The sequence below is a fragment of the Haematobia irritans genome, chromosome 1 (assembly GCF_050003625.1).
Source record: "Haematobia irritans isolate KBUSLIRL chromosome 1, ASM5000362v1, whole genome shotgun sequence".
Classification (NCBI taxonomy): Eukaryota; Metazoa; Arthropoda; class Insecta; order Diptera; family Muscidae; genus Haematobia; species Haematobia irritans.
The window spans coordinates 215,068,976-215,085,295 of record NC_134397.1 but is presented as its reverse complement, the minus strand read 5'-3'; the positions used below and the strand labels follow the sequence as shown (position 1 = coordinate 215,085,295).

Sequence of the window (16,320 nt, the reverse complement as noted above, 5' to 3'; positions counted from 1 at the left end):
ACTTACTTACTTGTAGAATTTTTAAATATTTGCTTATGAAGTGGAACATCACAGGTGGATGAAATATTTGCTTATAAAGGGAAATACGTACCGAAAGAGAAGAAATATTACACATTTAAATATTTAAATCAATTATTGAATATTTAATTTGAACAAAATTATTTTCCGTCTTTTTTTGGAGGAATTGATATTTGTGCTTCTACACAGTGGGAAAATTTGTTATATTCTTTGAATTCCCTTTAATTGCAACAAATTGTTTTTTTTTACTTTCTTCTCACAAGAACCAGCATTAACGAAAGGCAAAGTAAATGAATTTTGGTGCAAATCATTACCATATTGGAAACGCTGTGTTTCATTCTCGCCATTTTGAGACGTGAATGGGAATTTATTCTTTTGATTGGCATTGAACTTATTAAAGTTCGACTTTCTTGGGCGTAAAAGCTGGTTTTGTTATGTCAAGCTGATATAACATTTTCAGTATTATGCTTGGCTTTTTCAGTTGATTAATTTTGCATCAATTAATTCACGAATTTCCATTGTTCCACTGAGACTGTGGTCGGTACTTCGTGGAATTTTTTATATTTTATTTTTCAAGAAACTGAGTGTTCAAGGCAACATTATTTTATTATTGACTGAAAATTTTACAAAGTCCCATTTATTCCGAGTACTAATATATTTAGATACTAATATATTTCGAAGAAGGGATTTTGTACTGAGATCCAAATTTGTGGATACATTATACTTGAATTTGAAAACCATTAAACTTAAACTTGAATTCAGCTATCAAATCCGCTGCGACGATTCGTACTTATTATCAGCACTTGTATTTTCTTTGCCGAAAGAGACATAACAATCTACAGTTATATTTATCAGTGGTGATCTCCAGCGATAAAGTTTTGATTTCGCTGTCTGCCGAAATACTTGTTCAACTCGCTGCATTCTTATCAAATGAGGATACCTTGCACTAAAAGTTGCGCATTCTCCATTTATGGTTCGTTAACCTAAAGATCCTAAGAGGAATTGATATTATACATATACAATAAACATTGTGTTTACTAACGGCTACAAGAAGTTTACGAGGAGGTGAAAGGTTGGAACATTAGCTATTGGGGCTAATATACAATAACATTTTAGCACATATACACTGTTTCTTGTATGTTGTTTGTTAGGTTGTATACTTCAACATTTTTTATTTGGTGGTATATTCAACATTGTTGCAACCCACTCTGACCGTTTGATATTGGTAAAGAAAAAACAGAATCTGTAAACTGGTGGTGAACTGTGCCTATGTCTACTTTTATATGAGTGTATTTGAATTATTCTGTTGAGACCATTTTAGTCGCCCCTGGAAATCGACTTTAACTGTGAACTTGCCTACTTTTGCATAAGTTATTTACAGTTCTCTGTTGAATTCATTTACTTGATCTGTTGAGTCACATTTGAAATAGCAAGGAACATAATTTTCTGTTGCACTATTTGTATCATAGTAGCTCTCTGTTAGCAACTGTGAAAACTTTTCTCTCTGAGTGGCGAGAGAAATACATTCTGTGAATATAATCTATTGTTGATTATTGTTTTCGGTAATCGTTAGTCTGTACTGTTGCTTAGGAAACTGAAACGCACATTATGTCGTCACAGAAGTTTATATTTTTCTCTGACCAAGTTGTCACTTACTGCGCCAACTTCGCTGCAATTGATATAACTGAACATACGCTTTCTAGTCTGCAAGTAGATCTAGATGATTTAGATCGTCGATGGCATACATTGACTCAGGTCTACGAAACTGAAATGACCACCCGTGAAGAGTTAAGCAAAGAGGAAAAAGAATCTATGCATTCCAAATTTAATGAATCTTGCAGGTCATACAAGACATGTAAGACTTCAATTCTTGATTTAATGGACATCGAAAGAAGAAAGTTGGAAATGTCATCGGTTCCAGTGGCGCGTATTGAAAATAGACCTGTTGATGCCGACAGCGGATTTTCTGTAAAACTGCCTCCTTGCGACACTGAACTTTTCAAGGGGGGGTACGATAAATGGCCAGGTTTTAGGGACATGTTCACGGCCATTTATATTAAACACCCAAAACTGTCACCTGCCCAAAAACTATTTCATTTAAGGGCGAAAACAAGAGGTGAAGCTAACCAAATTGTAAAACAATTCGCTCTGACTGATGACAATTTTGGTTTAGCATGGGATGCTTTGCGGCAACGCTATGAAAATAAAAGAATTCTCATTAATCACCAATTGAGGAAAATTTTTGAATCTGATCGCGTTACCACTGAAAAGGGAAAGTCACTTCGTAATTTACAGTACACGATAAACAACTGCCTTTCAGTACTGAAAACTTATAATATATCAGTGGTTTCCTGGGATCCCATACTAGTGTACTGGGTATCGTCAAGATTACCCGATGAAACTTTAACGGCATGGGAAAATTCGTTAAATGATCACAAGCAAATGCCGTCATGGGAACAACTTGACGATTTTATCTCGAGGCGGTTGAATATGTTGGAATCAATAACTGATATAAGAAAACCATCGAATCCGCCTATCAATTCACAAAAGTCCAACAATTACTACACTAAAACTGAAAATAATTATAAACCCTGCAGAGCTTGTAAGCAAAATCATTCGCTACGTACTTGCACTAAATTTAAATCATGGTCTTTCACACAAAAAAGAAAGTTTGTCAACGAAAATAAACTTTGTGACAATTGTTTAGGATATGGTCACACTGCTCGAAATTGTCAAAGTGATAACGTGTGTCAAAAATGTCAACAGCGACATCACACTATTTTACATCAAGATTCCAGCAACGCTGAGAATCGAAGAGCGACGCAACGAACTTCCCAATCAAATGTAACGTCGTTCCATGTTGACGCCAATACTGAAGATCATCCGAGTACGTCCACTGCTGTTTATAATGATCCAATTACGCATGTCCAATCGAACTACACTAAGTCTTGCGAAGGAACTGTTTTACCTACTGCGTTAATTGAAATTGAGCACTTAGGCACAATATTCACTATCAGGGTGTTTATTGATCAGGGTTCACAGGAATCATTTATTTCTAGCAGGATTGTGAACAGACTACAAATTCCTACCAAGAAATCCTTCACGAGGATTTCAGGTCTTGGAGGAACTGTACTTGAAAATTCATCGAAAATATGCCATGTTACTTTGAGATCCCGAAAATCTGACTATATGTTACACACTTCTGCGATAGTCGTTTCTAATTTGAAACATTTAATGCCTGGGTCACCAACACACATTTCTGACTGGTCTGACTTAAATGAATTGAATTTGGCGGATCCATATTTTTGCAAACCGGGACCGATTGATATGCTGTTAGGAAGTGATATTTTGCCATCCATTATTAAATCGGGCGTGAAAAAGAATGTGGCAGGAAGTTTATTAGCACAAAATACTGAATTCGGGTGGTTAATAAGTGGACCTCCTGCACAACGAACTGTTTCCACGTTTGCATCATGGACAGCATCGAATGATACACTAAACGATGACATAAGAAAATTTTGGGAGTTGGAAGAAGTTCCCATTTTGAATTTGTTGTCGGAAGACGACAATTGGTGCGAAAAATTTTATCAGGAAACCACTAGTCGATTACCAAATGGAAAATATATGGTGAGACTACCATTTCGGCAAGACTTACAGACGGAAATAGTCTTGGGGTCATCAAGACGATCCGCCATGGGGCAATATATGCACATGGAAAAAATTTTGCAAAAGTCCCCGGATCTTTCATCCGAGTATACAAAAGTTTTATCAGAATATTTAGATCTTGATCACATGGAGCCGACATCATCCACTGAAATTTGTTTAGATTCGCGATACCGCTCTTTTTATCTTCCTCACCATGCGGTTGTCAAACCTGAACGTACGTCCACAAAAGTTAGAGTTGTTTTTAATGCTTCAAAAAAGACTTCGACTGGGATTTCTTTAAATGACATACTGCATACTGGGCCAATACTTCAGAATGATTTAATGAATGTGGTACTTCGATGGCGTTTCTACAAATATGTGTTTAATGGCGACATCCAAAAGATGTACCGCCAAATTTATGTACATCCTGAAGATAGACAATATCAAAGAATTCTCTTTCGAAAGTCGCAATCTGAGACAATTAGTGACTACTGTTTAAAAACTGTAACGTTTGGAGTAAACTGTGCTCCTTACTTAGCAATCCGAACTCTACGACAATTAAGTGAGAACGGAAAATCAACGCATCCTACTGCGGCATCCATTTTGCAACATCAGATTTACGTGGATGATGTTCTGTCAGGTGGCAATTCGGTTGCTGAAGCAAGATACTATTTATTACAACTTACTGATTTGCTTGACTCAGCTGGATTCCCATTAAAAAAACTTACTGCAAACCATCCGGATATTCTGCAAGGCGTACCCCCCGAGGATCTTCTAAATGAAGATTTTTTGAAACTGGAAGACACTAGCGAGACGAAAACATTAGGCATTCGTTGGAACGCGATGTCCGATACTTTTTATTATACCGTCTCCAACATTCCTACTTCCTGTACTCTTTTGACAAAACGGAAAATTTTATCAATTGTCGCAAAAATATTTGATCCTGCTGGATGGTTGGCACCCATCATTATTGTAGCGAAGGATATTTTACAACAGTTGTGGATCGATGGAACTAATTGGGATGAGGAAGTCAAACCACATGCGATGGAAAAGTGGAAGCATTTTATTTCTAATTTTTCTGATATTGAATCTATTAAGATTCCTCGATGGATCAACTATTCCCCTGATAAGCGAGTTGAAATACATGGATTTTGCGATGCGTCTGAGAAAGCATATTGTGCCTGTATCTACATATGCACTGTTTCTTCAGAGAATATTAGAACCTCACAATTGTTGGTATCAAAATGTAAAGTAGCACCACTTAAGACTGTTAGTTTACCAAGATTAGAGTTATGTGGGGCTACACTGTTATCAAAGCTACTGAAATCTGTTTGTCAAAATTTGAGTTTCACTATTACTGACATTTTTCTGTGGTCCGATTCTACAATCACTTTGGCGTGGCTCGATAAACCACCATATCATTGGAAGACTTTTGTTGCTAACAAAATATCTGAAATATTGGACAACATTGGAAATGTTACTTGGAGACATGTTCCAACCAATGATAATCCTGCAGACATTGGTTCTCGAGGATGCACAGCTTCTGAACTTAACTCGAATAAACTGTGGTGGCATGGACCAAAATGGTTGTTAAAATCAGCAGAATTTTGGCCCAAACAAAATTACTTTTGCGAGCCTGAACTTGAAAGAAAAGTAACTAATTTTCTAACTGAAACTCAAACTGAGGATCTTTTAGATCGATTCTCATCTTTTAGTCGGGCACTACGTGTTCTTTGCTATGTATACCGTTTTGTAAGGAATTGTAGAAAACAAACGGTCAATTTTACTAATACTGACTATATTACTAAAGATGAAATTTTACTGACTAAGTTTAATCTGATTCGTTTGGCCCAACGGACTCATTACCGATCTGAATATGAAGCTCTTAAAAACAACCGTGCTATTGGCACAAAAAGCAAACTGTTAACGTTAAACCCTGTTCTTGATGACCAAAAACTATTACGGGTGAATGGCCGATTGGCCAGTTCTGACATCAGCTACAATGAAAGGCATCCTGTTATATTACCTGAAAAATCACGATTCTGTAAACTGTTTATTGAATTTACTCACAAGATGTTGTTGCATTCAGAACACAAAATTATGTTACGTGCAATTCGTCAAGAATTTTATGTCATTCGCTTGAAAAGTGCAATACGTTACTGTATAAGAAATTGTCGCACATGCACTGTATACAAGCATCGTGTTCGCACTCAAATAATGTCTTCACTGCCACTTGAGAGGTGTACATTTTCCTTACCCTTTACTAACACTGGTGTAGATTTTGCTGGACCATTTGAGTTGAAAACTTCCAGACTTAGAAATGCTAAACTGCAAAAGGGTTATGCTGCAATATTTGTGTGTCTCTCTACCCGAGCTGTACATTTAGAGGCATGTTCCGAACTTACAACTGAAGCTTTCTTGTCTACTTTTAACCGATTTGTGGGAAGAAGAGGGTTACCTAACAGAATGTTCTCTGACAATGGCACTAACTTTGTAGGAGCGAGTAGGGCATTGACCATAGAGTATAAGGCATTCCTGAAAACGGTGAATAGATCGATTGCTGATAAGTATAATTTACACGGATTTTCATGGCATTTCATTCCGCCTCACGCCCCACATATGGGGGGACTATGGGAGGCGGCTGTAAAGAGCATGAAGTCTCATTTAAGGAAAGTTGCTGCTAACACTAAATTTACGTTTGAGGAATTTTCCACACTTCTTGTTAGGATTGAAAGCATTTTGAACTCTAGGCCAATTTCACCTATCAATGAAGATCCAAACGAATTAATCCCATTAACCCCTGGTCATTTACTGAGAGGAGCAGCTTTAACAGCTGTTCCTGAAGAATATTCCGACAATCTTACATTGCTGAACCGATGGCAACGGTTAAAAACTTTGCAAATTCATTTCGCTAAACGCTGGAAGAATGAGTACATTTGTGAACTCCAAAGGAGATACAAATGGAAGACGACCCAACAAAATCTTAAAGTAGACGACTTTGTTGTGGTCAAGGAAGACAACCTCCCCCCTAATGAATGGTGTTTGGGTAGAGTACTGAAGGTCTTCAAGGGGCAAGATTCTAACGTACGTGTAGCTGAGATCCGCACCCAAAATGGGTTGATAATTCGCCCAATAGCTAAACTTTGTGTTATTCCTACTGCTAAACATTAATTTCCACAACCGTTCACAACTTAACAACATTTTACGCTTACAGCCAAGTATCCAGCGTTCCAAAGTGCCGCATCTGCCACCAAAGGCATGCGTTAAAGGACTGTGGGAAATTTCACCAAATGGACGTTCGTGAGCGAAGAGAGGAAGTTAAAGTAAAAGGGTTTTGCTTTAAATGCCTTTGTTCAAGTCATACACGTGATTGGTGCCGCTCACGAAAAACTTGTCTCGTCTGCAACCAAAATCACCACACCATGCTCCACACTGACACCACATCCAACTCTAACCGGAATATTACCAAAATCATCCGGCACAAGCCCGTGAAACCTCAGCATTCGTCATCAGGACATCACACCACAAGCAATTCTCGACGTAAATCCCAAGGCCACAATCAACGGAACTACATACATGAGCGATTAAGTCCCCGATCAAAAACTCATGTATTTTTGCCTACTGCATTAGCTCGAGTGTTAGCCCAAAATGGTACAGGCAGTGTTCGGATGATGATGAATTCGGCCGGAAAGCAGACAATTATACTGAGATCGATGGTAGACCGATTAAATATCCGTACGACCAAAAAGGGCCAGTCCGAATTCTGCACGCTATGCCTTCAATCATATCATGATGAAACCGTAAAGGTGCAAATTATTGGACTCGTCAAATCCCATTTTAACATGGCTCTGCCGGAAGCAACAACTGAAAAAAAACTACAGTCCATATACAACCATTTAGGTACTTTGGCTGATCCCCACTTCTATAAGCCATCGAATATCGAGGTTGCCATTGGAAACGACCAACTATCAAAATTACTCTTGGCTGGATTAATTCAAACTTCGTCCTCCATGCCAATAGCGCAAAGTACGATCTTCGGTTGGATCATATCCGGAGCCTGTACATACTAAGTTGCATTGCTGCAAGAGGGGCGGCATGTTGAACTCTGTTCAACAGTAATTTTTATCGTATAACAATTATTGAATTGATTAATTGAATCTATGAATTGCTAAAATGAATTACACCTAGATAGTTAAGTTCATATCTGCTTATTTATTGATATAGTGGTAACCCTAGCAGCTTTCTCTTTCACACAGGGAAAGTTTTCACTCAAATTATTTTCAAATATTTGTCCTTTTCTAAATTACCTTGTACTAATTAATTATGTCTGCCTAATGAATTTTCAATACTTCACTTGTGTTTTGTCAGTCAAACTGGTAAGCAGCCGCCATCCACAATAAACCTAAATTTTATAACGTTTATACTGAAACTGCCTCTTTTTATTTACTTTCTGTTTTTTCATACTGACTTACGATTCTGGGAGATTATTAAACTATACAGTCCATTCCAGTCTAAGCCGTCTCGGAATTGTACACCCTGCACCACTTTGTAGATCTAAATTTTCGATACCATATCACATCCGTCAAATGTGTTGGGGGCTATATATAAAGGTTTGTCCCAAATACATACATTTAAATATCACTCGATCTGGACAGAATTTGATAGACTTCTACAAAATCTATAGACTCAAGATTTAAGTCGGCTAATGCACTAGGGTGGAACACAATATTAGTAACAAAATATGGGAAACGTTTAAATCTGAAGCAATTTTAAGGAAACTTCGAAAAAGTTTATTTATGATTTATCGCTCGATATACATGTATTAGAAGTTTAGGAAAATTAGAGTCATTTTTACAACTTTTCGTCTAAGCAGTGGCGATTTTACAAGGAAAATGTTGGTATTTTGACCATTTTTGTCGAAATCAGAAAACATATATATGGGAGCTATATCTAAATCTGAACCGATTTCAACCAAATTTGGCACGCATAGCAACACTGCTAATTCTACTCCCTGTGCAAAATTTCAACTAAATCGGAGTTAAAAATTGGCCTCTGTGGTCATATGAGTGTAAATCGGCCGAAAGCTATATATGGGAGCTATATCTAAATCTGAACCGATTTCAACCAAATTTGGCACGCATAGCTACAATGCTAATTCTACTCCCTGTGCAAAATTTCAACCAAATTGGGGTAAAACTCTGGCTTCTGGGACCGTATTAGTCCATATCGGGCGAAAGATATATATGGGAGCTATATCTAAATCTTAACCGATTTCAATAAAATTTGGCACACTTGTGCAAAATTTTAAGCAAATTAGGTTAAAACTCTGGCTTCTGGGGCCATATAAATCCATATCGGGCGAAATATATATATATATATATATATATATATATATATATATATATATATATATATATATATATATATATATATATATATATATATATATATATATATATATATATATATATATATATATATATATATATATATATATATATATATATATATATATATATATATATATATATATATATATATATATATATATATATATATATATATATATATATATATATATATATATATATATATATATATATATATATATATATATATATATATATGGGAGCTATATCTAAATCTGAACCGATTTCTTTCAAAATCAATAGGGATCTATTCTGATACTTTTGCCAAATTTGAAGTCGATTGGACTAAAACTGCGACCTAGACTTTGATTACAAAAATGTGTTCACGGACGGACATCTCTATATCGACTCAAGAGCCCACCCTGAGCATTTTTGCCAAATACACCATGTGTCTATCTCGTCTCCTTCTGGGTGTTGCTTAATACCCTGTTCCACACTGTGGAACAGGGTATTATAAGGGTGCGAACAAACTAACTCATTGGGATTACCCAAGTGCCGCCATGGTACGAGCCGCTGTAACTGCCGATGGTTTCTCCTTGCTCGTAATCAACGACCATGGGATCAAAATAAATGCCGAATATTATCGGGAAAATGTCCCAATGATAGGATTGTTGTTGTTGTTGTAACAGTTTTTAATGTAGTTTCATCCATTTTGTTCTATGGTTAGGTTAGGTTAGGTTAGGTGGTAGCCTGATGTATTAGGCTCACTTAGACTATTCAGTCCATTGTGATACCACATTGGTGAACTTCTCTCTTATCACTGAGTGCTGCCCGATTCCATGTTAAGCTCAATGACAAGGGACCTCCTTTTTATAGCCGAGTCCGAACGGCGTTCCACATTGCAGTGAAACCACTTAGAGAAGCTTTGAAACCCTCAGAAATATCACCAGCATTACTGAGGTGGGATAATCCACCGCTTAAAAACTTTTTGGTGTTCGGTCGATGCAGGAATCGAACCCACGACCTTGTGTATGCAAGGCGGGCATGCTAACCATTGCACCACGGTGGTTCCCATTTTTTTTTTTGTTTCTATGCTCGTGTAGTTCAACTAGTAGCCAGATCAAGAAACTCTGCGACAAGGATGGGGTGTGTCCAGAGTGATCTGGTGGTCAGAAGGGTTGGATTAGCTGGGCCCTTGATTGCAGATGGGACACACGTCAGCTACGCTGCTATCAATCACTGATAATTAGAAATTCAGGCGGCTGCACTTGCCTGATCTTAGTTAGGACAAAACTACTACTGCCGTGGGAGGTCCCACTACTCCGGTCCTATGGGCGGCGGTCGGACTCCGAGAACATGATTAACCTTGTAGCTTCTCACCGCTTCAGATATAGTATCCTCATGAATCCTGTTCAGACCTGTCTGGTATGCTGCCTGATCTAGAGGCTCTCTTTTATAACGCTAGATCTCGGGCTCTATAAGGTGAAGATCAACCTTACATTCCTGGGTAGAGGTTGTCTATCCACAAAATGGTGATTTGGATGACAACTACGATAGCAACCCAAGATGTACTGCTTTGACAACATGTAATTGTGTCGACGCACTGGGATGATCTTAGTCTGCGCATAAAGGTTATCCAGGGGTGTACTGCGGAGACATCTAGCCCAATTCTCAATAACAAATCCCTGGGAATTTTTTCCCTCTTCCCCGTTTCCCTATTCTAAACAAAATCTCCCTGGGGAATTTTTCTTTATTCCCTTTTCCCTTATTCTAAACCAACTTCGAAATTGGGAAATTTTTCCCTTGGGGAAAAATTGGTATTACAAATGACAATAAAAAGGGAAAAACGATGACATTTTTTGGGAATAATTCCCCCAACAAAATCAATGGAGCTGTAACCAAATTCCATCATTTCTCTGTAATTTCCGATCAAAAACCTTAAATTAAAATTGATGATGGGATGCATCCAACTACCGAATGCTCATCTAATGGTCACAGATCTGTACATATTTTAAAATTTTTTTTTTATATAGAAAATAAAGGTTTTACATTTAAACTATAGTACCCTTCCTATTTTAATGTAGGTGCTTGTTTCTTAAAGGAGCAATAATGCGAACATATGTCCCGCGTGGCGTAAAAAGCTGAAGAAATTTACTAGTTTTCTTCTTCCGTTTTGATTAAATATATCCAATTCGGACATAGGTGTTCTTTAAATATATTTATGACTTCTTTATGAACTACTCTGGGCTACAGATATGTCTCGATCTTTTTCTACGCCCTTTTTGGTAGCCACCTTCGACAAAGAAGCGTAGCACCTAATCTTACTAGTGGAGATAATCCAAAAGACTTGCGTTGAGGTGGAATGTGGGCTGCTAATACATCCAACAGGTATTTGAAGGCTGGATTATTTACCCTATAATATTGCATCACAATGGACTGAATGGTCTAAGTGAGTCCGAATCAAATCGGGCTGCCACTTTAACCCTATAAATCCCATGAACTAAGTAACCTAAGTAACCTCTTCATGTACAAGTACGTAGTTACAACGCTTCAGGTAACTCAAGTGGGTTAATGGCATCGCGTAGCTTTCTCCTTTCTATCCTTTAGACCTTGTTACGTTGATACGCCTCTCCTTAGCTACTACAATAAACACAGCACTAAACATTTTTGACGTTTTTCGCGTTTAACTCAACTTTTACATCAATTTAATACAATTTCAATTCAAAATTTTAATATTAAAAATTTATTAAAATAAAACAGTTGAAGTAAAACAGCTGACTTCGAATACTCTGCATTATTTCTCCCATGTTATTCCCTTCCCCTACTGTTTAGAATAGGAGGATTTTATTCCCGGGAAAAATTAATCCGCAGGGAACACATTCCCTAGGGAATATTCAGAATTGGGCTAATCCTGTTGCAGTTCTAAGGGCAGCGTTCTGACAGGTCTGTATGTTATTCCACTGCGTGTCGCTCCACACTGGCGCTGCGTAGTTTACAACTGACCGGCCAATTGCCTTATATCTAGTCAATAAGGTTTCTTTGTCCGCACCCCAAGTGCTGCCGGCAAGCGACTTGAGGACCTTGTTTCTACCGCGGAGCTTATCACAAATTGCAGTGGCATGGGCGGACGATTTAAAAATGCTGTCGAATGTGACCCCGAGAATCTTGGTGTAATTTGTGTTCGGAATTATTTCGCCGTCGACTCTGACATTCAACTGCCTGCGTACTTCCGCCGTCCATGTAGTGAATAGGTCTTGGGTTGGATTCCTGCACGGATGAAAAAGACTGTTTTTCATATGTTTGGCTATAAACATTAAATGTTTGGAACACAAATTTTTAAACACAATATTTTTGAGTGCAAGCATATAATGTTCATAAACTAGCATAACATGTTTGGGACATATATGTTAATATGTTAGAGCATATTATGTTTGGGACATAAAATGTTTGTAAATATAATATGCTTGGATGCAAACATATATTAATTTAGAAATAGCCTATAAACATATATGTGTTTAGTAGCTTGGAGCGTTATTTAACAGGGAGCGATATTGAATTAAGTTGGTGGTTGTTGCTTGTTACTACAAAATTAACATTTTATTTTTCCTTGGGCAATTGATCAGCTACTTCTTTGATCCTTACAAACTGTGTGGTCCGCTGTTCGAATCCCCGTCCGGCAAAAGGTAAAATTAAAATAAAAAAATCATAAAATTGAATAATTTCTTCTACAATGTTTGTATTACAGAAAAAGGTGCTAAGAACTAAAAAATCTCGTGGAAGTGAGAAAGATGTGGGGGAATATACAATTGGGCAGAAACAAAATTTTGAGCATTCAGGTCGAAAACCTATGTTGTTAGCACCTATATAACCTGTTTATTTTCATAATTCATTATGATTGTAAATATATAAATAAATAAATAAAATTTTGAGCACAATATTGTTTGGGAGAATTTTTTTAAGCATATAATATTTTTGGGTGCAAAATGCTTCCAAACATATTATATGTTCACATAATAACATATTGTTTTTTGGAAGACAACAAAATGTTTGGAACATAGACTACCCAAACATATATTGTTTAGACCAATATGCTTTCAAACATATTATATATTGGAAGAGATCAAACATATAAATGTTTGGGCAATAACCAAAAATGTATATGCTTGAAGCAAAATATGTTTGGGAGTATATGTTACAGAAGCGATTTTTTGTGAGCGTGTGCTTCGACCGAACACCAAAAAGTTTTTCAGCGGTGGATTATCCCACCTCAGTAATGCTGGTGACATTTCTGAGGGTTTCAAAGCTTCTCTTAGTGGTTTCGCTGCAATGTGGAACGCCGTTCGGACTCGGCTATAAAAAGGAGGTCCCTTGTCATTGAGCTTAACATGGAATCGGGCAGCACTCAGTGATAAGAGAGAAGTTCACCAATGTGGTATCACAATGGACTGAATAGTCTAAGTGAGCATGAAATATCGGGCTGCCACCTAACCTAACTGGTAAGATGAGCGAGGTAGACGTTCAATCGATTGCATATGTCATCAACAATGGGCCCGGATGCCATGATTGTACAATCGTCCGCGTATGATACAATCTCGACGCCGACAGGAGGGGGTGGAATCGAGGACAGGTAGAGATTAAAAAGTGCCGGAAATATCACCTCACCCTGGGGAACTCCCTGTTTAACTCTACGGGGTTTTGGCTTCCTGTCCCTGAATTCCACATACGACTGGCGTCCGCACAGATAATTCAGAACCCAACGCTTAGCTCCTGCCGCTAGGGACGTATTCTCGATGTCCTCGAATAGTGTGGCATGGTTGACCGTATCGAATGCCTTCGATATGTCAAGCGCCACGAGGACTGTCCTGTGACACGGCTTGGGCTGATTGAGTCCCATATTGATATGTGCTGAAATGGCAAGCAAGGCTGTCGATGTGCTATGTACCTTACGGAATCCATGTTGATGGTGGGCAGCGGCTATTAAGGAGTAGTGCCTCAAGTGTCTTGGCTACTGGCGAGAGAAGGGATATCGGTCTGTACGATTCAACTTTGCTCGAGTCTTTGCCTGGCTTCAGTAGTGGAATCACCCTACCCATCTTCCAGACATCGGATATAATGAGTGATTCTAAGGACAAGTTGATGAGTCTGGTCAGGTACTCAACTCCCAGTATTCCCAGATACTTCAGCATTAGCATTGAAATTCCGTCGGGGCCCAGCGCCTTGGATGGTTTCGTGCTGTTGATGATATTAGTAACTTCGGCTGAGGTAAATTGTGGTGTGTCATCAGCTCGGAGACCACGCTGGACAGGTAAACATTTCGGCCGAAGAACAGGACTCAGCACCATCGCTCTCAGCACGTGCCAATCAAAAATGGGTTCGCCTCATTTATACCCCACCAAAATCTCCGTATCTCAAACCGTTTGACTTGTGCGACTGGGGAATTTTATAGAGTAAGGCTGTCACCAAAAAACATCAAAGTTTTGCTAGTCTTCAATAGGACTCAGCATTATTGCCCTCATCACGCGTCAACAAGGAATAGCCTAAAAAAGCGAGTTTCCACACGTCATTTTTACTGCAAAATGGTCACCAAAATGTCAGGATCTCAATTCGTTGTACTTGGCGCTAAGAAAATAAAGTGTCAATCATCTCAAGCCGGCATCACTTTCTAGTGTAGTGTGGCTTTGTCACCCGTTTAGGGCCATAATTCGTGCCAGTGATAGCCAATTCGCATGGCAAAAGTGGTCATACAGCTCGTTGTTACCCACAAAAGTCATGGAGAATAAAGTATAGTTTTCCCATTATTTTTTATCTGGAAATAATATTACAGAAATTGTTTGTTTGTGCTATTGAAGACACAAACATTTTTTATTTAAATTAAAAGAAAATTGAATAAAGTTTCTTCTCAAGCTAAATTTTAAATTTAATGGAAAGAAAGATAGTATAACGCCATCTATTGGATTTGAGAGACAATGGCCAGTTTGGCAGTCAGCTGCTTATGACAGTGAAGAGGACCACTGGCTCAGCGTAGTGATTGCAGGCAAACTCCTCCCTTTTGCCTGCGAAGTATAATCTTCGTCAGACGAACTCCTTTCCCCGCACCAGCGAAGTAAAATCTTTGTCAGACAAACTGCTTTCACGCGTCTACGAAGTATAATCTTCGTCGGACAAACTTCTTCCCCAGCATTTGCTGATTATAATCTTAGTCGGAAAAACTCCTTTCCCGCGTCTGCGAAGCATAATCTTCGTCAAGCAAACTCCTGCTCCCTTTACTTACTCGGACGAGTATAATTTTCGTCGGACGAGCTCCTCCTCCCTTTACCAGTGACGTATAATCTTCGTCAGACAAACTGCTTTCCGGCGAAGTTAACTCTTCGTCATTCGTCCTATGTTCCCTTTCCACGGTATACGATATTCCCCGGGTCGCCAGCCGTAGGAAACGTATCCCGAATTCCGAATATCCAGCCCTGTGGAGAGTGGCTTCCTGAGTGTGCCAACTGAACTATTGATTTATATTTGAACTATTGATTTTTATATTCTGTATCAATAAATAATTGTATTTGTGTATGAAAGAAATTAGCATTGTTTCTCTCTCTGGAAGTCTAATAAAAATAAATGGTTTGTAACGATCCTGGAACACGATTGCCACAGTTGGTAGAATTCTATCAATAATGGTAGATTTTTTTACTGTTTGGTAGGTTCTTGGTGTTTTGATAGATTTTGCAAACTATTCCTCTCCAACTAAGAAGTACTTCATAAATTTTCTATAGAAATAAAATTTTTACAAAATTTTCTATAGAAGTAAAATGTTGAAAAAATTATATAAAAAATATAATTTTTACAATAAACTAACAATTTTCTATACAAATAAAATGGTGATAAAATTTTTTGTAGAAATAAAATATTGACATAATTTTCTATAGAAATACATTTTTTGACAAATTTTTCTATGGAAATCAGGGTTGGCCTGTCACAAACTGTGACTTTTGCGACATACATTTGCGACGGTATAATACGTATGTCGCAAAAGTCGTAAACCTACTGTATAAAACCAAATTTTGAATAGAAGAAATCCTGAACATTTTTTAATTTAGTTTGACAGCATTCGCTGTTAGTTTCTGCAGAAATTTGTGAAAGTTTTCCCACGGTCAAGCATATTTTCTTAGGTGGTATCGAAATTCCCGTTGGTGAGTGTGCAAAATACCTTGGGGTTATATTGGACAGGAGACTGAACTTAAAGCTAAGAAAAGTTGAGAAAATCCACGGTACTCTTGCAAAATGCAATAGGGAAAAT

General features: G+C 37.8%; 1 protein-coding gene across 1 annotated transcript; it reads left to right on the top strand.

Moving 5' to 3' along the window:
- Positions 1-1,626: 1,626 nt before the first annotated feature.
- LOC142234742 (uncharacterized) lies at positions 1,627-6,834 on the top strand. Its single transcript, XM_075305915.1, has 2 exons — positions 1,627-2,620; positions 2,810-6,834. The coding sequence occupies exons 1-2, from the start codon at positions 1,627-1,629 to the stop codon at positions 6,832-6,834; spliced, it is 5,019 nt and encodes a 1,672-aa protein (XP_075162030.1).
- The last annotated feature ends 9,486 nt before the right edge of the window (positions 6,835-16,320 follow it).

What these genes read in the sequence shown, in the direction of transcription:
- LOC142234742 (XM_075305915.1), top strand. Translation starts at nt 1,627, where the DNA reads ATGTCGTCACAGAAGTTTATATTTTTCTCTGACCAAGTTGTCACTTAC. An exon ending in TTATAAACCCTGCAGAGCTT is followed by an intron (nt 2,621 to 2,809) that starts GTAAGCAAAATC and finishes TTTTACATCAAG; the next exon opens with ATTCCAGCAACGCTGAGAAT.